Raw genomic sequence first — 25,273 nt, forward strand, 5'->3', positions numbered from 1 at the left:
TTGATTTTTTTGATTTATTGTAGTTCACTGTTTTTAAAAGGGTAGAGCCTTTCAGGGATCCAGGCTTTCCGTGACGTAGATATGACTCTCAATTATTCACTGGCCCTAAATGTTCCACAAGTTCTCTAGGCTATCGTCATCAATATAGTCCCACGTTCTGATTATTTCCAGGCTTGTCTCTATAGAGATAAAAGTTTAGTTCATGCATCAGAGTCACCTGGAGGATTTGCACACAGATTTTGGGACCTTACTCTCTGAGTTTCTGATTTAGTAGGTCTCATGTGGGGCCCAAGAATTTGAATGTCTAAGTTCCCAGGCGATGCTGATGTGATTGATCTGGGGGCTATACTTGAGAACCACCTCTCTGGACTAGGCTGATTTGCAAATTTTCTCTGTGGAATGCCAGAGTAAATCTTTCTGACTTTGTGGATCACATGGCCTTTGTGGCAACCACTCAACTCTACTGTTGTAGCATGAAATCAGCCATAGAGAATGCAACAGCAAATGGGTATGATTGTGCCCCAAGAAAACCTTATTACAGAGATATGTGTCTGGCCATGTTTGACCCAGGGTCCACTCTTTGCTGATCCCTGTTCTAGACTGCTGTTCATATTTTGTCCTGGGCCACGGGAGCTTTCTTTCACTTTCTCGCAGGTATATTGGTCACTTAAGAAGGTCTTTAAAAAATATTTTAATGAACATTTTTAGATGTTACATAGCAGAAAATCTTTCAGGATCTCCTTTCCACTGTATTATTATAAGTGGAAGTCCTGCATTTTAAATTTCTACTTGTTTGAATAATTTAGGGCCATGCTTTTCTAGCAGATTTGATTTTTCTCACAAGTCCAATCTCTTTAGTGGGCCATAAAATGTTTATGATTTGCCCTTGTTTTCTTCCTGGAACCTTTTCCACCTGCTGCCTCTATATAACATACCTTCCTATTAAACTGTTACCTCAAGGGCCCTGCTCTTTCCATGCTATCTCATTCCCTCATGCCTTTGCACATACTTTTCCATTTTCCAGGTTGCCTTCCATTCCTTCCCCCCAAGCAAGGCTGGTAAACTCCCGCTACTTCTCTAGCCTTCATGAAAAGCTCCTCCTCTGTGAGGCTCTCCCTTCCCAAAGCTGCTGCTCGGCCCTAGATGCTCTCCCCATAATTATGCCCATCATTATATCTATTGTACTCCACTGTTACTGCTAGTGCCCCAGAATGTCCCCTTGTTAGGCTGTGAGTAACTTGAGAGTGGGAGTGAGTTCATTTATCTTTAAATTTCCAGTGCCTATAACATATTTGTCACTCAATAAATGTTTTACATATTTATTTACTTTGGAAAAACAGAATATACGGCTATATAAATGATGACTATTTAGGAAATGGGATTTTAACAACTCACTTGATACGGTTTGGCTGTGTCCCCATCCAAATCTCATCTTGAACTGTAGTTCCCATAATCCCCACGTGTCGTGGGAGGGACCCAGTGAGAGGCAATTCTTCCCTCTCCTGCCACCTTGTGAAAAAGGACTTGTTTGCTTTCCCTTCTGCCATGATTTTAAGTTTTCTGTGAATCAATTAAACCTCTTTCCTTTATAAATTACCCACTCTCAGGTATGCCCTTTTAGCAGTGTGAGAATGGACTAATAGACACTTACGTAAATCCTTGAGATTTTAATCTTATCTCTATAATCACCAGCCCAATTAGAACCTCCTAAACTCAGTCTCGTTTATTATTCTGGGTTAGTCAAACCTACATAAGCCTGTAGTGAAACACACAAATACACAGACCACCGCATGCATCATACCCAACCAGCATCAGGGAGGTCATTTATTGTCTCTAAAATAAAACAAAAGACACAGTGTTTTGTTTCTCTTTTATTGCAACCCATTGCAAGGTCAAAGATTCACGGAAATATAGAAACTACAAACCGGGTGAATTTTCTTTATCCACTCAAAAAGACATTAAAGACAAAGGACCAGAATTTTCCACTACAGCAATATATTTCATAGTCTTTATTCTGAAAATACTGTTGACATTTTGGAGAGAATAAAAAGCCCTGCATTAAACGTGTTCACATGTATTTATGACATTCTAAGCAAAAAAAAAGAAACTCTATATTGCCCAGAAAAATTATTTTAAGCCTCATTTCAAAGCATCTAATGAGAACGCATTCAACAACCATCGCAGGACCACTCAAGGTGATGCTTTTTTCTGGCTGTTTCTTTTTTTTTTTTTTTTTTGAGATTAATGCTTTGAGGCTGGATATGGTATTTCTATGGATTTCTACAAATGTACCAAAGCAGTTTTCCAGGTTATGTTGCATCAGGCTTTCTGGATTAGTCAACATTTTAGAGAATAAGTGCAAGTCCCCACCCCACCCCCACCCCCCCAAGCTAAAGCATGTTATAGTGCTGTACTTTAGATTCAAACAATGCAACATTTTAAAAAATCAATTATACACTCTGAAACCATTTGACAACCAAACTGTAACACTCCAAAGGTTATTACAACTTTGAACTGAAATGGTACCATCTATATCATAGATGGCTCTCCCTTCTTTTGTCTTTTTTAACTATTTAAAATATAGTATGACATATATAAAAATTAAACTTTTGCATATTCACTCAAGCTACTATTACTATACATACTGTCTTATAAATTAGTTTTGGATTAAAAATCAGTTAAAATATTGTGAAATAAGATATTTCAGTGGTGGGGAAGTGGATATGAAAATGATACAGTTCAATGTGTAAGAAGAAATATAGTTTATTAATGTTAAACGGTTATTTCTTACACAAATTTTATTCCCTTCAAATTAAATTAGAAACCCATTTAGTTATGGGAAGAATACTCATGGTGCTTACTGACTAGATTTTCCTAACTGATTGGGATTAAAACAAAAATGCCACATCAGAAACATGTTGACATAATCAAAGGAAACAGTTGTTTACAAAAAAAGAGAATCATTAGAAATCAGTAAATGGCATTCAAATGTAAAGCTATCTTTCGTTTCTTACAGCTAATGTCACGTTAGCAATGTGAGACTTAAAGAAAGTGAAACTCAAACCTCAGTATATCTGTTAAAGAGCAAATAACAGTTATATTCACTCAGGGAAAAATAAATAGCAAATTCACAAGTTAGGGTTTTGTTTCTAGTTCTACTGTGAAAGATAATCACTCTTTAGCTTAAAAAGGCTCCCTGATGTCCTCATTATAAATCTAGACACAGGAACAGTTATTTGAGCCTGAGTCCCTATTATGAATTAATTGTAAAGATGTGTTAAATCAAAACATATATTCATTTACTGATAGGTCTTGTCTTAACTGAAGCTGGCAATCTTTAATTAAACAAAGAAATGCTTATTTCTGACAAGTGTAAACAGAATTTCAATGAACAGATTTTCTAATTTTCTTTCTTAACTCATATATTAGCTAGCAATAGATCTTTGCAGTAGCATGAGAACTAGTCCAAAATGACAACATGCATATATCCAAAAAACCTGTTCAAGAACCCAAAGCAAAGCAAAAAGGGCAACAACAGTAGAAAGACTGTCTACTTATATCTCACTCATGAATCTTCTATTAATGTGACTACCCTCTCGTATCTCAGAAATAGACTTTAATAATTATCAAAATTAAGAAAATAATGAAATGATCTGTAGTTTTTAAAATAACTGCACACCATTAATTACATTGCTGGCTTCAATGCTAAGATTAGTTTCAAATATCATTAAAATATATCCTGACCAGTTACTATCCAGGAAATAAAAGGTAACACAATGTTAACATAAAACCAACTAAAATATTTAGCGCTCAACAGAATGCATTTGTAGAATAATGTATAATTAACTTTTGTGAGCTGGCCAGGGGAGTTCAGATTGTTGCCTCTATGTAACAAATTTAGAAAAGGCTTTATTCTTTCTAGTCCCCAAGTCACCCACCAGATAGCAAGTTGGCCACCTGAGGATACACGGAGTTAGGCAGTGCCACAGTGGATAACATGCTACCTTAGTGGCCTGGAAGAAGGCTTCTCTGTCAGGAAATGATCTAGAGTAGATCAGAGCCCTGGTGTAGATGTGCACACGCGTGAATATGTGAGAGAGTGTAAGTGCCTGTACGTGTAACATCACTTCTGCTGTAGTCGTCATTAGTAGAAGTGCACAATTCATCCCATGTAAAAAGAAGGCCTTCTTACTTGGACATCTCCAAGTGGCAGCAATTAGAAGCTCAAAATAATACATCCAATTTTTTGACTCTATATTAAAAATACTTTTTTTTAAAGAGAAAGAAGCCTTTGAAGTTAAAAACTAAAAAGTTTGTGGCTTTCATAATCTTTAATTTCTAAGAAAAAAAGCCAGCTCACTTGGGAATAAATGACAACTGCACTTTCGGTATGCAGTATGCAAACAAGACACAAATACACATACTTGAACACACACAGACAGGTGACAGTTAAAACCCTTCCGAGAGATCAGCTCCCCAAATGTACAATTCTCCTCTGCTCTGCTGAATTATCCCAGTGGACTAGGCGGGTCAGGAGCGTTAGGAGGAGGCGGCAGACATGTTGGGGGTCCAGCCCATCTGATAGGCTCTCTCCAAGGTCCTCTTGCAGTCCTGCAGGACGGTGCTGAAGGTGATGTGGGGGTACTGCTGCACCAGCTGTTCCACCGTCACTTCGTTGACCTGCAAACAAAGAAGAGTCACCATCACGCACAGAGACCACCAACACCACGCTGCTGCCCATGCTCACTGATATGCTGCAGCCGGCTCACTGTGACACAAAGAGCCCTCACCTTGTTCTTCCTAGTGATGTGAGGAACGGTTTTGTGAGAAGATATGTGTCCCCTTTCATCTGACCTCTCTGATCTCCCAGTAACACACCTGCCCTTAGGGATTTTTAAAAGACGTAATATCAAGAAATCAAAAGTGTTTTCTAGAAGCATAAATGACTGTGATTTGTCAAGATCTTAACAACGTCCATTGAAAATCTAGTGCTTGGGAGGTAAAGAAGCAGTAAGATAGCTAATGTGCATTTGACTTCATCATCAACCCGACAGCCTTTTTAGGACAAAAATTGTGGAATGCCGAAGAGGATACACTAGATTCTAGACAGAAGTGTTGGGGAAGATGTTTATTTTTCTTCCCTTTAAATGTTAAGGTACGGCAAACTTCAAGTTCCTTTGTGAAAAGGGCTGAAATGTGAGGAATCAATAATTAAAACATACATGGCTGGCAGGTCAGAGATGGCCCCAATAGACCTTAACCATCAAAGATACCACCTTGATTCTTGATTAGACAAGGCAATCAGACAGGCCTAATTAAAACTAACACCTTTACAATTGCTGTGCTGTGAAGGGATTAATTTGTCAATTATTTTTAAGCTGATTGCAGTTCATATCACAGAAGTAGACAGTTTTCTTCATCCTTTAGATAAATAAATGATTAACCTAAGAATCACAACTTTTAGGTAGCTTTATTTAAAATCTTTATTGAACACTTGAGCATTTTCAAATACATTAATATTTCATTTATACCGAATAAGCTAGTCTGAAAGAAGGGACTTGTGATACACAGTTTTGAGCACACCTCTTGATGTCCATTATTGGAAAAGATCAGGACCACTAGGAAAAACCTAAAACAACATCAAACCCTTGCTGTTTGCTTTGAAAGCCTGCTTGGAAGTATGATGATCATGAAATTCAGCTATCTGCACTTTTCTGAAATAGCATGATGTCTTCTAAGTGATCTAGAAAAGTATGTTACCTGTTAATCTTTTTACATTATTGAGAGTTGATATTTCAACATTGTGTTGATGTCAGAGCATTTCTCTATTTAAGACTTGCTTGTGTTTAAGTGAACTTTTATTCCAAATTTAACCAAGCCACATAACTAATTCCTTTTGTGATAAAGCTATGATTTATAACATTTTATTTTCAAAAGCTAAAATAAAATAATTTTGAATAAAAAAAGGAAAACTGATACACATATTGGAGTTGAAATATGAACTGATGAATTTAATATAATTTAAATGCGTGCTCTAAGTCTAGAGTTCAGACAGCTTATAACAGTACATTTAGGAGTCATGCGTCATCTGGCCTTGCCTACTCCTCTAGCATATTTTTGATACGATCCAGCCACTTGGCCTAGTTTCAGTTCATTAAGTTGTTCAAGTTCCTTCTGGTCTTGGGATCTTTACACATCCCTGGAATACTTTTTGCCCCACTTATCCATTATGACCCCTTTTGCATGCCTACTTCCTACTCATCTTTGAGTTCTTAGCTTCAATGTCATTTTCCCAGCAAATTTGGATCACTGCCTTATCTCTGCTCCCCTCACTAAGTTACATAAGTATTCCAGATCATTCACTCTTTCAGTACTGCCTACTTTTCCCCCATAGTACTTATTATTGTACTAAGTTTATGATTGCTTAGTTTAATGTCTATTTCTCTTGCTCCAATCTAAGATCTATAAGAACTATGATGAGCCAGGAATAGTTATTAGTGAGTGAATGCTAAAACAAATACAAACTACAAATAAAAAATAGAAATCCAAGAATAAGGCAAAGCCAGACACTAACATACTAATCAAGAAGACCAACGATTTCTTGAGGAACTCACATTCAGCTCAAGAATCTCCTCCTTTAGGGAAGCCCTCCCTAAGCAACCCAACCCAGAAGGTTGAGTTAGGCACCCCTTCCCAGTGCACCATGGCAGGCACCCTGCAAGATATGTCCTCTCTTTGAGCACTCTCACACTGTACTACAATTATCTGTCCAGTTGCCTATCTCTTCCACCTGAATAAAAGCCTCTGGAGATTAAAGACTGTCTTTTATCTTTAAATCTATTGGGCTGTTCAAGATAGAGAACCATGGCAACTGTGGTTCGTATCATGGACTTTGGAAGCCACCAGAAACAGATTTGAATCCTGCTTTCATGTTCTCTCTCTCTCTTTTTTTTTTATCTACCAGGTTTTATTTTGATAAGATGTGATTAAGGAATCTAATTTTACTTTTTTAAAAAATTATACTTTAATTTCTGGGATACATATGCAGAATGTGCAGGTTTGTTACATAGGTATCCACGTGCCATGGTGGTTTGCTGCACCCATCAACCCATCATCTACCTTAGGTATTTCTCCTAATGCTATCTCTCCCCTAGTCCTCCATCCCCCGACAGGCCCCAGTGTGTGACGTTCTCCTCCCTGTGTCTATGTGTTTTCCTTGTTCAACTCCCACTTACGAGTGAAAACATATGGTGTTTGGTTTTCTGTTCCTGTGTTAGTTTGCCGAGAATGATGGTTTCCAGCTTCATCCATGTCCCTGCAAAGGACATGAACTCACTCTTTTTTATGGCTGTATAGTATTCCATGGTATATATGTGCCACATTTTCTTTATCCAATCTATCACTGATGGGCATTTGGGTTCGTTCCAAGTCTTTGCTATTGTGAATAGTGCTGCAATAAACATACATGTGCATGTGTCTTTATAGTAGAATGATTTATAATCCTTTGGGTATATACCCAGTAATGGGATTGCTGCGTCAAATGGCATTTCTGGTTCCAGATCCTTGGGGAATCCCCACACTATCTCATGTTACTTCTTTAAGATTTGGTTTTTCTCAACTGTAAAGACAGGATAAAAGTACTTATCACAGGACTGTTATAGGGATTAAATGTAATAATATGCCTAGCACTGTGACTGATATATAAAGCCCACCATACAGTAGCTCTCACTATTGAAGGAGGCACTCAGTAAATGGTCACTGAATGCAAGAGTTAATTCTTGATCTCTTAGGGCCACCAATTCTCTATAGCGTTAATCAATATTGTTCCACCTCTAAGTTATCGCATAAAATAAACCCTGTTAACACTAGTTGTAATGTTTAAAATAAATTAATCACCAAGCAAGGAATAACTTTTAGAATGTTCTCCATGTACAAGAAGAATCTAATTTTTCTTAATGCTTTCTTGAGCAGATTCCAGAACTCTCCTTGATAACATAGTCCAGGTTTTAAGTAATTACTTTGGCATGGTTTGGATATTTGTCCCCTTCCCATCTCATGTTGAAATGTGATCCCCAATGTCGGAGGTAAGGCCTGGTGGGAGGTGTTTGGTTCATGGGGGTCTGCCCATCATGGCTTGGTGCTGTCTTCAAGATAGTGGGGGAGTTCTCTCGAGATCTGGTTGTTTAAAAGTGTGTGTGGCACCTCCCCCAACTCTCTCTCTTGCTCCCAGCCTCACCATGTGACATGCTTGCTCCCCTTAGCCTTCCACCCTGACTGTAAGTTGCCTGAGGCCCTCACCAGAAGCAGATACCAACACTGCACTTCCTGTACACCTGCAGAAACATGAGCCAATTAAACCCTCCTTCTTTATAAATTACCCAGTTTCAGCTATTCCTTTATAGTAATACAAACAGACTAATACATCACTGTCAGGAAATTCTTCCTTTTTTTTTAACGGATGTTCCCCATGCTGCAGTTAGATGACTTGCCTTCCTTCTGCCATAAACAAACAAAAGGATGCAGGTTTCACTAAGAGATGAAGTCATTTTGTCAGAGAGGAGCCTTGGAAAATCTGCATCACATTGCAAAGAAGTAAATCTAGTCCAAGCCACTTGGCATTCAAGGAAGTACTAACTAAAAATAAATGAGAAAAGAATGGAGCAGAGAAAACATTCAAAACCACTGTTAATGATATGAACTCTTTTCTATGGTACATCTTTTCCAATTTATACACAGGTTTGTACAGAGTTTTGTACCTAGGGTTGACAGGCAATTTGTTTTGGAGGGCCAATTAATTTAAAAATAGAAAATATCTCTATGTGATCACTGTTTTCCAGGAAAAGGCACGTAATTCACCTTAAGCAAACTGGATACATGAAGATATGGATTTATGAAGTATACAAATTAGAGAATAATTGTTCACTTTAGTAAATAATTTCATGGTAGGGTTAATTTATTTTGCCAGCTCCCCCAGTGTATTTTATATATCCTTTGATTTGCCAAAATGCAATTTACCTATTTCGGCTGCATAAAGTAAAATACATCTGTAGTTGAGAATATAGATGATGATGTGTTTGTTCTCTGGCTTTCATAGGTTTGGGGTAAGAATAGACAATAATTTGACTTTGTGTAACTGTATGAAAAATGGCACCAATAATCCTCTGTGGATATAATGTGTCTTCTAAGCAATCCTTTTGCTAACTGTATGCTGTAAATTCTAGGAAACAAAGCAGTGGGGAAAATGCAAATATTTCATTTTAGAGTTCTGTTGGGTAGAAGTTATTCAGGGGAAATACATGGGCTCCTACTTAGGGAGGGTCATTTTATTTATAATCTCTCCTGGCAATAGTGTGACAAATATTATACTACAGTTATGTTCATTTACTCCTCAGAAGTACAAATTATGCTCACCTTTTCTTTGTATGGACTCCATAAGTGCTTGGTGCCATAGAGGATTCAGTGTAAGACACCAGCAGAGCCCAAATCCTTTTACATCGTTATGCCTACATGCACATTCCTGCAGACATTTTGTCATGCACAACTCCACTTGCTAGAATGAAAAGAACCTCTCTCTGTTCCAACTCATAAAATATATGTAATATAAAAAGGGAACATTAAAGATGAAGTTTTTTTTTAAAATTTCCCCATGATCCCTGGTTTTCTGTATTCAATTTCTTTTCCTCTTGCTGAAAACTATCAATGGCAACTCCTATATGACACATGAGATTTAAAAAATGCAATGTATCTTCCTAAAAAAATATGCTGCACTGTCATTTGAAGAAATTACTGTGATTAAAGGGGAAAAAACCATGTGCCACAAGTTTTTTTTAAATATAAGAAAGACTGGATTTTATACTTCTCTCCAAATGCTGCATAACCATAATTTACATTTTCAAAATTGTTGTAACTCTTTTTAAGGTGGTAGCAATTTGTCTGGTATTTTAATCTATTTTGAGTTAACATCTATTAGCACTTTGTGAAAATGTGAGGCAAATTGCTATGCTAATGAAGGTAAATCACACCACAGTTTCATGATATGGCTGCTGCTCTTACGGAAGGGTGAGGAGAGAAATTTCAGAGTTACAGACAGTCGGTGTAACCAATTTATCTAGGCCATTACAGTCTCTTTATTAATTTCCGCAGAAAGTTCCAGATAAGTGTAAACCCAGGCCTGACTTATCTCCTCAATGATACCTACTGTTCAATAAAAGTAATTTCTGATAAAACTTGCAAAAGCAGCCATTTACATTAAGTGATTGTTACTTCCTTTTTGACTCAGGTTTTAAGAGAAGACATATTTATGACAGGGGAAAATATTTGACATCTGAGTATATTAAAATCACACTTAAGACTAAACCACTTAAAGTTCCTGACAACAAGGAGAATTTCAGTCATCTCTTTGTTGTTAGTCCTATAGGCACCGTCTGGTATATTCTTGCCCATTAGAATACAGGCTCTATGAGCAGACATTCTTGCTGGTTTTGTTCACTGTCAAATCCCTAGCACATAGTATATACTCAATAAATATGTGCTGGCTAAATTCATATAGGGATTGTTCAATGAATATTTTTTGAGTACATTAAAAAAGCACCAAATAGTACTGTACCAGAAATTGTAGAGATAAGCTCACCTTGTTCCCCGACTGCCCAGTTAGAGTGGTAGCAGTCTCTAAAGTCCTGATATTATGGCAGTCCCAAACTCCTTTAATCCTCTGAAGTTCATACCCATGGTGATTCTTTGGGCTATTGTCTTTTCCATCTGACATCACCAGATACCTCTTTCCGGATACATCTTCCCTAGAGTTTCTAATAATTTTGCACAGGAGACCAAAGCAGCTCATGATGGTAGTTTAACAAGTTTTGCTGGGTCATGTGGCTGTCAGGAAGTACTCAGAAAATAACTAAGCTACACTTTGGATTACCTGATGGCAACCCTCCATATTGGAGATCATTCTTAAACCAAGTGTGTAGACTAAGAGGCATGCTAATGATCCTGGACGTGAGTCGGTTTCCAAAACTTGGCAAAACCCCACACAGTTCAGAGGATTTGACACTGGTGTTTACAGCATCAGCAGCCTGCTCAGGATGGCAGGCCCAGGAGGGCAGACGATTTGGAAATTTTGTGACATTTAAGCTCCCTTTTAATGTCATAGTTATCTGATGGCAAAGAATAAATTGTAGACAGGTCTCCTGACTCAAAGCAATGCCATTTCTATCTTCTGATTTCTTGGGCTTCCGGAGTTGGTATGCCTTCACCCCCATGTGGAGGCATGTGGGAATGTGAAAGGCTATCTTTTTTTTGGTTGGTTCTGCTGTCATAGTAGTGTTTAGTATCTGGTGCCTCAGGAGCATGCAATAAATGGCAATCTCAGATAAGGAGAAATTTTGCCACCAAAACTGCTCCATGCTCCCACTGCTAAACACGTAGTATTAGGCTTTCGTGTGTTAAGAGACAATCAAACGCTTCTCTTCAGCATGGTTTATTTTGGCAAAATACTTGAAAACAATTTGTTAATATTTTACTCAAATAACCAAGGCAAAATAAAAGTATCTCTCTGTTCAGGTAAGGACGGGGAAGACAGGAAGGGAATAATATTCAGTGAACATCTATTATTTCCCAGACATCTAAGCATGAATACCCCTACTCAGATGGAATTCCTATTTCACACAGCTAGTAAATGGTAGCTAGAGTTTGAATTCAGGACCCCAACACACAGTGCTCTCTGCACTGTACCACATTGCCTGGCCCCTTAGGTAAGACGGTGTGGTGTGGAAAGTGACAGACTGGGGCCTAGCTGATCTCCTGCCCTGTAAAATGTTTACTGACATTCGTTTTTTTACTAAACATAAAAGAGATTGCAGTTTGCATATAAATACATTTCAAAGTCCTTGATAATGTTTTCAAAATGGCTGCTCAAAATGTAAATTATAATGGATCTCACTTGGCCTGTAGAACAGTCTGTTGTGGAGCTGTGGGTTGCATGAGACTTTGAAGCATGATGGAAATGCGATGAAGCTGCAGGCCTGACCACGGGCCTTTGGATAGGCCATCTGTGACTACGCCAGAAACGGGCACTGCTTCCTTTCCCGTCTCTCACCCATAAAAACACTTTCCCTCGTTACAGAGGTAGGATGGCCTGCAAGCCAGATATGGCCCCTGCCCTCTTGTAGCTTATAACCTAGCAGGGGAGGAACAATGACACCAGCAACAGCGAAGCCCGAGAAGTGCTTTCTAGGGAAGTGCAGGTTGCTGCAGAAGGAAGCCTGCAATAGGCACCTGACCTGCTCCTTGAGGGCTGGAAAGCGCTTTCCAAATGAAGTGATATTTCAGTGGACTTCTGAAGGACAAGGAGGTGTCAGCCTGTGTACCACATGCACAAAATATGCACATATTATTCAGAGAAGAAAGGAAACCAGCTCATGAGCTAGAATAAAACAACTCATCAGTCGTTACTTTGTAAGCTATGCAATGTTTCTCCCGCCCCATCCAACAAACTCAAGTGTATACCTGCAGTAAGTTCTTGTGTCAAATAGCTCTGCTTTGAGGAAGAGAGGGGCGAAGAAGGTGGACCCCTTTATTTGCAGGTGGGAAAAGTAAAGTGCCCACAGTATATCTGTGAAGGCATCACAAATAGCACACTCAGCGCCTGCCTCCTAATTCAGGGCTTGGGCCTTCACACTGGTCTTTCACTCTTCACAGACTCCCTGGGCAATGTCACTCACTGCTAACAGCCCCAGAGGCTGACTCCTGGTGGCCCAGAGGCAGAGTGTTGTCTCTGGGGCAATACACCTCCAGAGCCTGCTTCTCTCCATGTTTCTTGGCTCTCTGGGAAACTGTAGTGGATATCCATGGAACCTGGTATTCACCAGGTGCCAGCAAAAGTCATCGTGAACAATGCATATTCAAACGGACCTTAATGTGCTTTCAGCTGGTGCCCACAGACTCTAAGATGGGCACATATTAAAAAGGATGAAATCAGGGTAATGTGAATTTTAGTAACACCCCAAATTTGCATGTAAATGAGGTGAGTCATCTAAGTGCAGTTTAAAATATTTTAAATAGGACACTAAGAAAAGAAAAAAAGAGCAGACGACATATTGATTTTTCCAGGATCCTGCACAGCTGACAACATGTGCCCGCTCTCTGCTGGCCTGTGTAGATTTTTATAATTCTGTCTCTCTCCACTGACTGAAAAAGCTCCTAGAAGGCACAGGTGATTTCTGTTCTGAGGGATCTGAAGGCAAAGTCTGAACTAAGCACCTGCCCACTTCCCATGACGTGACACCTCTGAGCTAGAGGTTCTGGGGAAAAGGAACTGTTGCTACTATAGCTTATCAGCCCTTCTTTTTTCAAATATTCATCACTGTCTGAAACAAAATGTGTATTCTTTGAATGTGGTAAAAATGGACTGGCTTCCTCTCCTTCAGCATCAAGTCTTAGATCTCTAATTAGGCAAAGCCAAAGGCGACCTCCATCTGATCTTCCCAACAGCTAAGGGGAAGGAAAAAAAATTCTCCTATCCTCAGTTTTCACACGGACCTAGTGCTTCCTCAGTGGAAAACCCATGATATGAAAGGAGAGGGTACTCATGATTAGGTATTTAATACAATTTTTTTTTTGAGATGGAGTCTCGCTGTCACCCAGGCTGGAGTGCAGCGGCGCCATCTCGGCTCACTGCAACCTCCGCCTCCTGGGTTCAAGTGATTCTCCTGCCTCAGCCTCCCAAGTAGCTGGGACTACAGGCGCGTGCCACCATGCCCAGCTACTTTTTTGTATTTTTAGTAGGGATGGGGTTTCACTGTATTAACCAGGATGGTCTCGATCTCCTGACCTCGTGATCTACCCGCCTCGGCCTCCCCAAAGTGCTGGGTTAATACAATTTTAAGAAAAGAAATTTTAAGAAGAAAAGTTGACTATGTCACTGGAGCCTAAAAGCGACCTGCTAAATATGGGAGTCAGCTGACCACAGAACATCCATACAACGCTTCATGCATGAACCTCATAGCGGTAGCCTGGGGTCTTTAAGGATGCGTTTTTCATACAGAGGTAAGAAATATTACTCTTGGGTGGCAAAAAAAAAAAAAAAACTGATCTAAAAATCCCAAAGTATATGATAAGACAGATACTGAGAATGCAATGAACCTGACAGAGGCAGGCTCATAAATTCAGTCAACTTTGTCAAACGCAGTCATTCCATTTCAGAATCTGCAATGATTGGAAGTGCTATGCTCTGTCAATATCACAACAGGCCTGGCTTCATGCTGTCTCTTTTTCATGAAATGTGTGTTGCCTGTTAACACTAGCACTGCTTCTATTCACTTGAATTAGCACAGTGAGAAAGCAGCAAAGAACTTGGGAGGATGGGGATCACAGAAACGCCTGCAGTGTTAAGTGAGAATTGGGGCTTGCTAACCTGAAGCCTCTAATTAAAGATTAGTGTGACAGGAAGTCCAACAACCAGACTGCCAGAGAGAAAAATTAGTGACATTTTCATTCCCTGTATCACCAAGCTATCCTCCACTGAGAAAGATGTTTCCAGCCAAGTGCATGCAAGCTCCAGGTACACAACCATGCGTTGGCTGCTCTAAGGCCACAAACCACTGGCCATGGACTTGACCATGCTCAAATCTATGCATATGCACGTGTGGTGCAGATGAGAACCAGAACATACATATGTGGGACACCAGGATGGAGAAAGTTGCTTCGGGGAGTCATCTGCAGTGCTACAAATGGTTCGGCAAATCATCAACAATTTGGAAAACAACAACAACAACAACAACAACAACAACTAGGCCCTAATAAGATAATTAATGTAGTCACTAAGTGAGTGGTAAGTGCAATGTATTTACAGAACACATCTGGGTATTTCTAAATTAAACTCATGAAGTTAAGCTGAAAAACAGAATCGAGGGGGAAATGTCTCTGAACTAAAAGTGTGTTTTCTTTTGTGCATAATGGCTTTCTTGATTTCAGTTATTACTTTCTTACATAAAGGATAAGGTAGTGGTAATCAGCAAGTGCACACTTGATGAAAAAAAATCTTCCTAAAATTGCCATTTCCATTATGTAGAATTTATGAATTTGACCTGTTTCCTAAGACAAATTTATGGTCAGCAAAAATTTATTCTGCATTAATGTGATCGGTAAATCTGTAGATTCAAAAACCTGAAAATAAGTGATATTCTTGGTTTTCAGAAGATGAACTGTATATAAATCAGGGCATTGCAGGGCCGGGCTCTGAAGGATGCCAAGTTCAACCACGCGGCAGATGCTGAGCTCATCTGAATGTCCTGATCCCCAGGGGCTTGCAGCTGCCCCCACAACTCCCCAGCTATACGGAATTCACATGAAATCCAAGGGGGAACATTTCTTACTTGTTTATTTATTTTCCTCTGTCTAGGTACTTTTTACAATCCATTAAATTATTAAGAGGCAGTGGGCTCTAACGGTTTTCAAATTTACTTTTAGCTGTATAATACTTTCACAAACCAAAACTGTAGATTTCAAATACATAAAGCAGTAAGAATGGGGCTGCTCTGGTTGAAGAGAATGCAGATGAGAAACACAATCCAATCTATCCATCCATCCAGCATGCAATACATATTTGTCTAGCAACTAGTATGTACCAGCCACTGTGGTAGGTCCTGGTAATATAACATAGAAGGAGAAACCCACAGATCTCATATTCTAGTAAGGAGAAGGAAAGAGATGAAGGTAGGAAGGGTAAAAATTAACCACTACAACAAGAGCTAATGTTTATTGCTTGCTTCATAGGAGGAACACTACATAGATTAATTCACTCAACTCTCTCAATGTGAGACAGATGCTATTATTTTCATTTTACAGATGAGGGAATGGCGGCACAGGGAGATGGTGGCAAATGCAGAGATAGCAGCAAAGCTGGCAGTCTGGTGAAGTGGAAGACAAGAGACAAGCATTCTCTGGCAGGACGGAGTGGTTACCATATGGAGGCTGCTGCCAAGAGATGGGGGAAGTGAGAATAGAAGAATGGCCACTACATTTGGTGACACAGAGGCCACTGCTGACCTTGAAAAGAGCAGCATCAGTGGCAAGGTGGGGATGGAAATAGATCATAACAGGTGGTGAGAAAGTAAGGAAAACTGTTCTTAGACAATCCTTTTCAGAAATTAAATAGAATGGCAAGAAGAGATGCTTAGAGGACCACAGCTGAAAGCTGATGTAGGATCAAAGTGAGGCTCTTTGTTCAGAAGAAGCATAACCCTGGCTGTCATTTAAAAATAAATAATCAGCAATTTTACAGTGCTGTAGCTGCCCATTTGCTTGTCCTCTCCCAAGAGGCTGCAGGCCCCATGGGGTAGGGAGTATATCTTGTTTACTGTTTTTTCTGACCTATCATCTATCACAGTGACTGGAATATAGTAAGCCACTCAATAGATATCTCTTGAAAAAATAAACTATTAATAAAATATATGATAAAAATTGGAGGCAGGAGAGGCTTAGTTTTTCTCTGAAAAATTCCTTGCAAACAGGAACAGGATTTTCTCTAGGCACAGCATAGTAGGCCCTGAAGACCTGCTGCTGCTGGATGGCCAGGCCTGGCATGTGTGCTGAGCCATTCCTTCTCCACCTGCAGTAGTCCCCCAGTCACCTGGTCACTGCAGGCTGGTCTTGTTGCTACTTGGTGAAGTCAGGTGATTAAGAGTTCTGGGATCTCATATGAGCTCTGTTGAGGAATTGCTGCTACCTATTCTATTTTTAAATTCGAAAAATAATATGATCCTACAATCTAATTCTTTCATATAATTACTGAAACCAAATCAAAGCTCCAAGGAGATTATTTACTGCAAAGCAATGATGCTCCAGGGTGCCTTCAGGCAAACTCCAACACAGCAATCTATTCACCCTACAGTATTTGGGGAACAGTAGGCTCTCTCCTTCCCCCTTTTAAAAGCAAACAATTTCACTATCCATCAATCCCGTAACAGAGGCCAGCAAAACATAAGCAGCTACTTGCAGCACATTCCCTTAAAAGGTTCTACACAGATGTTGATTTTCCTGAAAAAAAAAAAAAAAACAAATAAATCTCAGCCTGGACATTGACTGGCTGTTTGACTTGGCAGGTCTTCACTCTCTGCTCAAAACAAAGGACTGACTCCTGCCGGTTCCAGGTTTCTTCTTTCTCTGTAAGTCTGGCTGTAATTTAGTGAGTCCTAATGATTAAAAAAAAAAAAAAAAAATCTATCATTTTCAAGAATTGCTGCCTTAGTCTCAGGAGGCTAGTTTTTCTATGAAGATCTGAGCTTGTGAATTTATATTCATGGCTAGAATATTATGAACCTGTTGGACAGGTGATTAATATACCAGATACAAGATTTCAGAGCAGGTATGTATATGTGAATAAATATAATGATAATGCTAATAGTAGTTAACATTTATTGAGTGCTTATAGTGTGCCTGACTTCGGGCTAAGGGCTTTATCACAATATTTCATTTAATTTTGTAACAACCCTATGAGATAAATGTCATTATCATCCCCATTTTTCAGTTGGTGAATTTGAGGCTTTTAGAGATTAAGTTGCCCAAGGTCCCAGAGACAGTAAAATGATGGAGGTAGAATTTGAAAACGTAGCAATTTGACACTAGTGCTCAACCATTTCACCTCTTTTATAAAGTTCCACATCAGTGTTTCTTGGTTTCATATTTAAATACCAGAAAGGACTTTTAGTTAACACTTCTTAGAAGTTCAGGTGAACAGGGTTGGAAGAGGAGGAGATGGGAACACTTAACTAAAATGAGGTTGAAAGGTAACCTCTGAATTTCAGCTGATGTGTTTTTCCCTGTTTCAATTACCAGGAATAATCAGGAGAGGGTTGTAAAATGTGTTTTAAAGTGCTCCTATGTGAAACTCACCTGGAGAAACTGTTTCATCAGCAAAAGGAACAAGATGCTGATGCTTCAAGTGAAGGACTTAAGTTCAGATTTTAGAGCCCCAGCTGCACTCTCACCATTTCTCATCCCCCCTTTCTTTTGGGGCACATGTCATGTGGGCTGTCTGAGTAAGGGTTATGTCACCCACAACAGAGGACTGCACAGTCTGACACTCCTGCCTTATTCGGATAGAATGTTTTCTTTTCTTTCTTTCTCTTTTTTTTTTTTAACTTTATTTTCTTTGATATGGCATCAATTTTAAATCTTACATTTTGGCTATGGGCAACCTGGAAACAGCTGTGCAGACAAGGCAGGGAAGAGGAGAGTCCCTGCAGGTATACGCTTTGGTTCATGGCTGAATTGCTACCACAACAGTCCTGGACACAGTGCCCTCAAATTATTTTTCTCTGAAACTGATTTTTCCAGTTAGTTCTGTACATTAGTTACAGAGTCCTATATTATTTTCCCCATAGGGCTTTCCTGCTCATGATTCCTAAACAAGCTGATAAAAACTCCATTTTCTCCGTAGAAATATTTAAGTTGTTGAGGCTTTCTCTTACCATAATTACTTCCTGAAATATGCAGTGGTCAATTTTTCCTGAATATTTTTACATTAAATTGGGCACCCAAAACTTGGCCCTAGATATTTTCAGGTGGTAAAGCAGACTCCTGGCTCGAAAGAGCTGATTGGTTTCTATTACTTGCTTTCTGTATTGGCTTCTTATTGATTTGATTTTAAATAATCTCTCTCCCATTTAAAAATGTGGAACTCCATGTGAAAACCAGGATTTCTTATGTCCTGAAGAATACAGCAACATTTACTAAAAGAAATCACTATTTCACTCCTCAACTAAGAACTTCAGGAATTGGAGCAGGTAAGGAGAAAGGTCTTGGCAATGTCAGTCTGATGAGAAATGAATTAATTCGATTATTTTCATGGTGTGGATCAATAGCAGTCGGCCTCCACAGAGGCCCCTGGCCTGAAGGCAGCTGGATAATCAATAGGCTCACACAGAGGCGGCTCTCCTCCCCAGCAGCCTCTCTCATCTTTTCTGGGCGGGCTCTTCACGCCTGTGTAATTCTAATTTATGTCAACTAGAAATCAAAGAAATTCCAAGAGGCTTTGGTCATAGGACATTAGGGTGGACCTTTCACAATCTATTTATGTCTGTTCCTTAAGTAACGTGGCCCTCACAGCCCTCCAGGCGCCTCTACTGGCCAAGGAGAAAAAAACCTCCCAGCAGAAGGGTAGCCATCTGCTCCGGGCCATGGCAGAGGCGTGGGGTTAGGTAAACCGAGGCACACTTTCTCCTTCCCATCTATAACTATGCAGGGACATAAGAACCAAGCATTTTAAGCAAAATGCTTTGCCAAGAGTGGCTCCCTCAATAACGCTCTTTAATGATACCCCAGACGCTGGCATTTTCAAATCAAATGAACAGTGTATAAAATTAGTTCTGCATGAAGTTAAAAAAAATAGAAAGTGAAAGGGAGCTTTTAAAAGCTCCAGCATTTCTCCATCCAACTGCTTTTCACAAGGGTTTGGCATTTGAGAATTGCTACGTTTATGATGTTATTCACTGCTCATAATTTGGGCCTGCATCTCCAAACTTCTGTATTAACACACATTGCAGAGGTTTCCACCACGACACTTTTATCACCGAGGCCTTGCAAACTAGCCAGCCTGCCTCCAGTGAGGGCTGTTTTTTCCACCAGTGCCAGGCCACGGTGCCTCCTCCCTTCTCATCAACCTTGTCACCCCAAACATTTTTCATTAACCTTGAACACTGCATTTCCATTTGCCCTACAGCTTTATCAGGATTTTTTTTTTTGGTCCTTTTCAGTTTTGTTCTCCATCCAAACTGCCTTATAAGAAAAAGAAAATATAATACAATTATAAGAAACAGATCTATAGAGAATCTAGAATTCACTGAAGTCACAAAAAACAATTTCTATGACCAAAGCCTCTGTTTATAATTGCAGAAAACAGAGGGAACATACTGCTCTTATTAGAGAGTCCCGTTGATTACACAAGTATTTTTAACTAAATCACCAGATAAATGTGAGTTAAGTTGATAGGTGATTTCGGGTCAACTCTAATTCCCAAGGTCAAGTAAGCCTTTGAACAGTCTTTAAGAATATAAGCTCACCCCAATTCATCAAAGCCGTCTCACACAGCGTTTTCTTCTCTTGGTTCTTACAATGCACTAAAGTTTAGGAGATTAAGTGGCGTCAGCTTCAAAACCCTCTAACATGCTTATCCATCCAGCAATCAGAAAAGCTACTCAAACAGGGGCTTCTTAATGCACTTCCTGACTTTACAACTGCATGGGGAATGCTGCATTGTTGAATGACTGGAGGACTCCTCCCCAGGAATCACCAATGTTGCAGCCAAACATATTTACTGCAGTTTAGCTTAGCCCTTGTTTGACAATCCAATTACATGTTGCTTTCATCTGCAACGAATATGTTTAACTTTTCCCATTTGCTCTCTGCTAACCTAACCAAGAGAGACGGGGGGGTGGGGGTCGTGGGGGGAAACACTGTTTTCCTACAACAAATACAATGCATTTTGTTATTCTTGCAATTCCTCAAAAGGTGAAATGAGGAAAAAAAGCATCAGTTTGGTAAAGTACAGCCTTCAAATTAAATATAAGCGGCCCTCAATAAAACTGACTGTGAAAGAACATGCAACTAGAATGTTCTTCCTCAGAACCACAAGATCACCGAGTGCCAGCGCAAGGACACGCAGACTTCACAAACCACATCTCTCTCCAGTGCAGGGATCCCACTGACACCATTCCTGACCAAGCGGTTTGTTGAGCAGATGCTGAGGTTCCCTGCCTCCTCCATTGGCTCCATTGGTGTGCAGAAACAAGAGGAGAACTCTAATGGGTTTTATTGGTGGTTAGCAGATTTGGTTAAGGTAGGGAGAAAAGTGACAGGGCCAAATTAATTTTGTTCTTTAATGCTTTGCTGGCACAGATGATCACAGACTGCCAGGAGATGGTGTATCTTCTTCTCCGTTCCCTAATCATAGTTTTTCTGTTTCCTGTTTCTATTCTTATTTTTCACTGTTATTTTTCTTGTTACTTTCTGTTTCCCTAAGTACTTGAACAGTCTTATCTTCAACTCACCCTTTCTCCCACTGCAAATCTTTCTGCATCCCTGTGCTGGAGTAAGATGGTTAATAAATTCATTCCAAATACTGAGTGTCCTATGGAGGCATTAGTTTTTCCATTGCAAAGTGTGTAGAAAGTGCAATTACTGACATCTTTGTATAAAAAATAATCTTAATTTTAAATTTAGGTGAGGAAAAAGCAAAAAGGCAAAGCGTCCTCTAATCTGAGTTTATTTTTTTCCTTTCTTTTTAATTTTCTTTCAAAATGGGATAGCAGGCAATATAATTTTTTTTTTCCCATTGGGAAATTCCAGTATCATAGCACAAGTTAATATAATGATATTGATGATAAGAATAATCAGTAACAGAGCATTTTATATATAATAGACATTATTCGAAGTGCTTTACATACGTTAACTCATTCACATGCTCATAATTCTACAAGATAGGTACTAGTATCATCCTCATTTTGCAAAGGAGGAAACAGGCACTGAGAGGTTAGTAACTGCCCACGGTGACACAACTAGTAAGTGCAAAGCCCATATGTGAACCTGAACTCTGGCTCCACAGAACATACCCTTGCTACTAATTTCTTTTCTTTGTTACTCAAATCTTCTTTTGAATCTTGATGGTAACTTAAAATCTGGAGATGGATGGCATGATACAAAATCTGAAAACTGAATAGCTACTTTAGATTTCCATCCAACTAAACCAACAAGCAGGCTTTTCTGTGCAAGGCTTTACTTGTGCTTTGTGTGTGGTTTGGAACTGTCTTCCATCTTCACAGAGCCTCTCGTGTTTGGCTCTGAGCTGCTTTAAGTCTGAGGAAGCCAGACAGCAAGGCTGGGTCCAGCATCTCCCTGGGCTGTGCTGCAGCAGGCTCTGACCAGACGGCATCGTGCTGGAGCCAATGGGTTCTCAGAGTGGCTCTCTGGTTAGAGAAAGGATTCAGAGGCAGCCCAGGGAAAGGGCTAAAACCCTCAGGGATACAGCTAATCTGAACACTGTCTCTATTTAATTTTGGACTAATCTGCATTTGGGTAGAAAATAACCCATCTCTTAACTAAAAATCAGCAAAATGCTGGTCAGCAAATATGTCTGGAATAATATTCTCCTGTAGTAACTGTAACATACAACTTCTACAGTGTATCTCTGAAGATGGAGCTGATCTTAACCATCTAAAGATTACAGGTTAGAAATATGGCAATTTCTGAGAATGGCTGTGGACACATATGTATGAATGTGCACATTTTGATAGCTTTAGTTAGACAGCATTCATGTGACAGTTCCTTCTGCTGGAAGCTGAGGAGTTCTGCTGTCATTGATTCCTGTTTCTAGAGCACTCTGCCTATGGTGGACCCTTTAACTTGTCTTAAAAGAAGTCATTTTAAAGTGGCAGGGTTAGTAGCAGCATTAGGTTGGTTAGTAGAAAGATTTGTGGGAGACTTGCAAGCCCTGGATCTCAGTGCTGTTGCTTAGTTACAAAGTAAGTCGCTTCTGGGCTGGGCTGAGAATATATATATAATAACATTTCTCTAAACGTAACTAGCTGGCAAAGGTCTCATATAAGTTGGGATTCTAAAGTGTTTGGAGAAAAGAATTAGCCAATTAACAAAAAATGACAAAGGACACAAGGGCTTTGGGCCATACTTCATTTGCCCCCAGATTTGCTACATTTAGAAGATGCATGCCCTTTGAATGGCATGTCTATTTAGTTTCACATTATTTTGCTAGATTTGTTCCTAATCACCATTTATAAAAGTAGCACACATGTGTAAATTAGTACAAGATGGCGGCACTTTCTGAGCAAGTATCTGAACTGGACCTTTTCTAAGGGAAGCAGTCCCCGTGGCCAGAGACTGCCCCCTGGGTTGTGCCAGCAGCACTGGAAACAGACTCCAAAGACCCGGCATGAAGTCTTGCCAGAGTATCCCTGGGCCACTGACTGGTCTTTCTGAGCCTCCATTTTCTCCCCTTCACAATGCAAATAACTATTTCTTAGACTTGTTATAGGAAAAACATGGAATAAACAAAGAAGAAAACACCTGTGGAGTTCCTGGTGTCCAGTATAGGTTTTTTTGTTTGTTTGGGACACAGTCTTGCTCTGTCACCCAGGCTGAGGTGATGTGGCACAATCACGGCTCACTGCAACCTCGGCCTCTTGAGCTCAGGTGATCCTCCCACCTTAGCTTCCCGAGTAGCTGGGACTACAGGTATGCGCCATTATGCCTGGCTAATTTTTTTTTGGCTGGGGAAGGGGGGTAGAGACAGGGTTTTGCCATGTTGTCCAGGCTGGTCTCAAATTCCTGGGCTCAAGTGATCCTTCTGCCTTGGCCTCCCAATGTGCTGGGATTACAGGCGTCAGTATAGATTTTTATTATCTGTTTTCTCAGTCTTCAAAGAGTCCCACGTTAAATGCTACACCATTTCCTAAACTCATGCTCACATCCCTGGCTGGTTCTACAGGCCTTCCACCAGGACCTCTGGAACCACTTCTTATCATGTGCTAGGAGTGGCATCTGATGTATGGGGAGATGCAAATTCCCACATACCCCCTCACTGGCCCTTTCTTGGTCCCAAATGGCCAGAATACATAGATGTTCAGTACCAAAATTACACACTTGTAAAAAACCAATTTGGCACTGTTCTTTCCACCTTTACTGTTGCTGGAAACTTGAAACCCAGAATATAATTTTACGGTTAGACCCTGCAAATTGCAGTTTGTCATGTAACCTTTTACATTTTGGTCCATGGACTTATGAATAGGATGCCAAACTCTAAGTTGACTATGTATATGATTACTTTTTCTTTCTGCTTAAGTATAAAATTCATTATTAAGTGGGGAAATACAAAGATAATCTCAGATTAGTTTACAAAAGCAGGCAAACATGCATAGCTATAATTGTATATATATATAAAATGTATATATAATATATAATACACGGGGGTGGGGATAGAGAAGGAGAGAGGATATGACATCAAGCTATTAACTATACTGTTATGTAGAAAGCAAACAACTTGATAGTCAACTCTTACTTTATCACATCTCATCAGCCCCAAATATCTCAGAGACTTGCTGCTCTGTGCAATCAGGGTGGCTCCTTGGTCTGTAATTTCTTTACACCATCCAACATCCACAGTCTCTATTGTCATGCTGTATCGCCCAATGGCTATCAGTGCTGCAAGAAGGGACAGAGAGAAAGCATTAATGTTAGCAGTGTAAGGGAGCTCTATCTTATTATGACTATTCATCTCATTTCCTCACTAAATTTGTTCCTGAAATTTTGTGTGTAAATGAATGTTTTATAAACTAAATTAAATTTGAAATGCGTTAGGAAAGCTTCCCTATGACAAACCCATTTGCAAAGTGAATAATCATTCCATAATTTCCCTTTCATTGGACACAACCTTTTATCAGTTTTATTCATTACAAAGTTACCTGTACTTTCAAACATTCAGCTCTGCAGAAGGAATAAATTAAAATGTATTACAGATACAACATTTAAAAAAACCCAAGTACTAACTTAATTTTACCCAAGATAACTTTAATTTTTTTTTAAAGAAGAACACATGTAAACACCATTTTGAGGAGTGTTATACTGCATGTGAATGTCTTTACCAATTGGCATAATTTTTTCCATCTGTTCATGACCTGTAAAATGTAAAAGTATAAAATATTTTCACATTAGCGCTTCTTGGGACTGTTAGGAATTAAGAGTACATCATACATACAGCTGATTTTAATTGGTGCCATGCTAGAGTGCAGTAAAGGGAATGCATTTGTTATGGTGAATTTCCTCATCCTATCAGAAGTCTTCCTTCTATTAACATACAAAATGAAGCCTGTCATCTGTAAACTATGAGAGTATCTGTAGTCTTCTCGGTTGTTTAGCATTGTACCACCACTAAAGTGCAGACACTTATCCCATAATCTAATCACTGCAAAGTCCCATAGCCCATCACCCCATCACAGTGACCAATTGGTGAAGTGGCTCTTTTCTACCGACTTTGATAAATGTGCCCACCTCTATATTTAAGGAGCAGAAAAACAGATTTCAATACCCCAGCACCAGTTTATGGTGCACTGGTTTGTGAATCAAAACCCTGAAAACAGTGCCACAAATATCAAAAAGAAAAAGAGAAATGGTTTTCTGATAATTTCCTCATTCTAAGATAGCATAAGTTGATTTCCGTGACAATAAAGGTGAATGATAGTTCCCAAAATGTGTTGACTAGATGGAT

At 39.5% G+C, this 25,273-nt stretch overlaps 1 protein-coding gene across 2 annotated transcripts in view; it reads right to left on the reverse strand.

The window, feature by feature from the left end:
- Positions 1–1,855: 1,855 nt before the first annotated feature.
- Positions 1,856–25,273, reverse strand: part of FBXL17 (F-box and leucine rich repeat protein 17) — a 526,088-nt gene continuing 502,670 nt past the window's right edge. For both annotated transcript variants that reach the window (XM_024247520.3, XM_054556479.2), the window contains exons 8-9: positions 24,068–24,210; positions 1,856–4,680 (exon numbers count right to left, since the gene is read on the reverse strand). In XM_024247520.3, coding sequence (XP_024103288.3) covers positions 4,540–4,680; positions 24,068–24,210 — 284 coding nt within the window. In that variant the 3' untranslated portion in view covers positions 1,856–4,539. The remainder of the gene's footprint in view (positions 4,681–24,067; positions 24,211–25,273) is intronic.

The sequence above is a fragment of the Pongo abelii genome, chromosome 4 (genome assembly GCF_028885655.2).
Source record: "Pongo abelii isolate AG06213 chromosome 4, NHGRI_mPonAbe1-v2.0_pri, whole genome shotgun sequence".
Taxonomy (NCBI): domain Eukaryota; kingdom Metazoa; phylum Chordata; class Mammalia; order Primates; family Hominidae; genus Pongo; species Pongo abelii.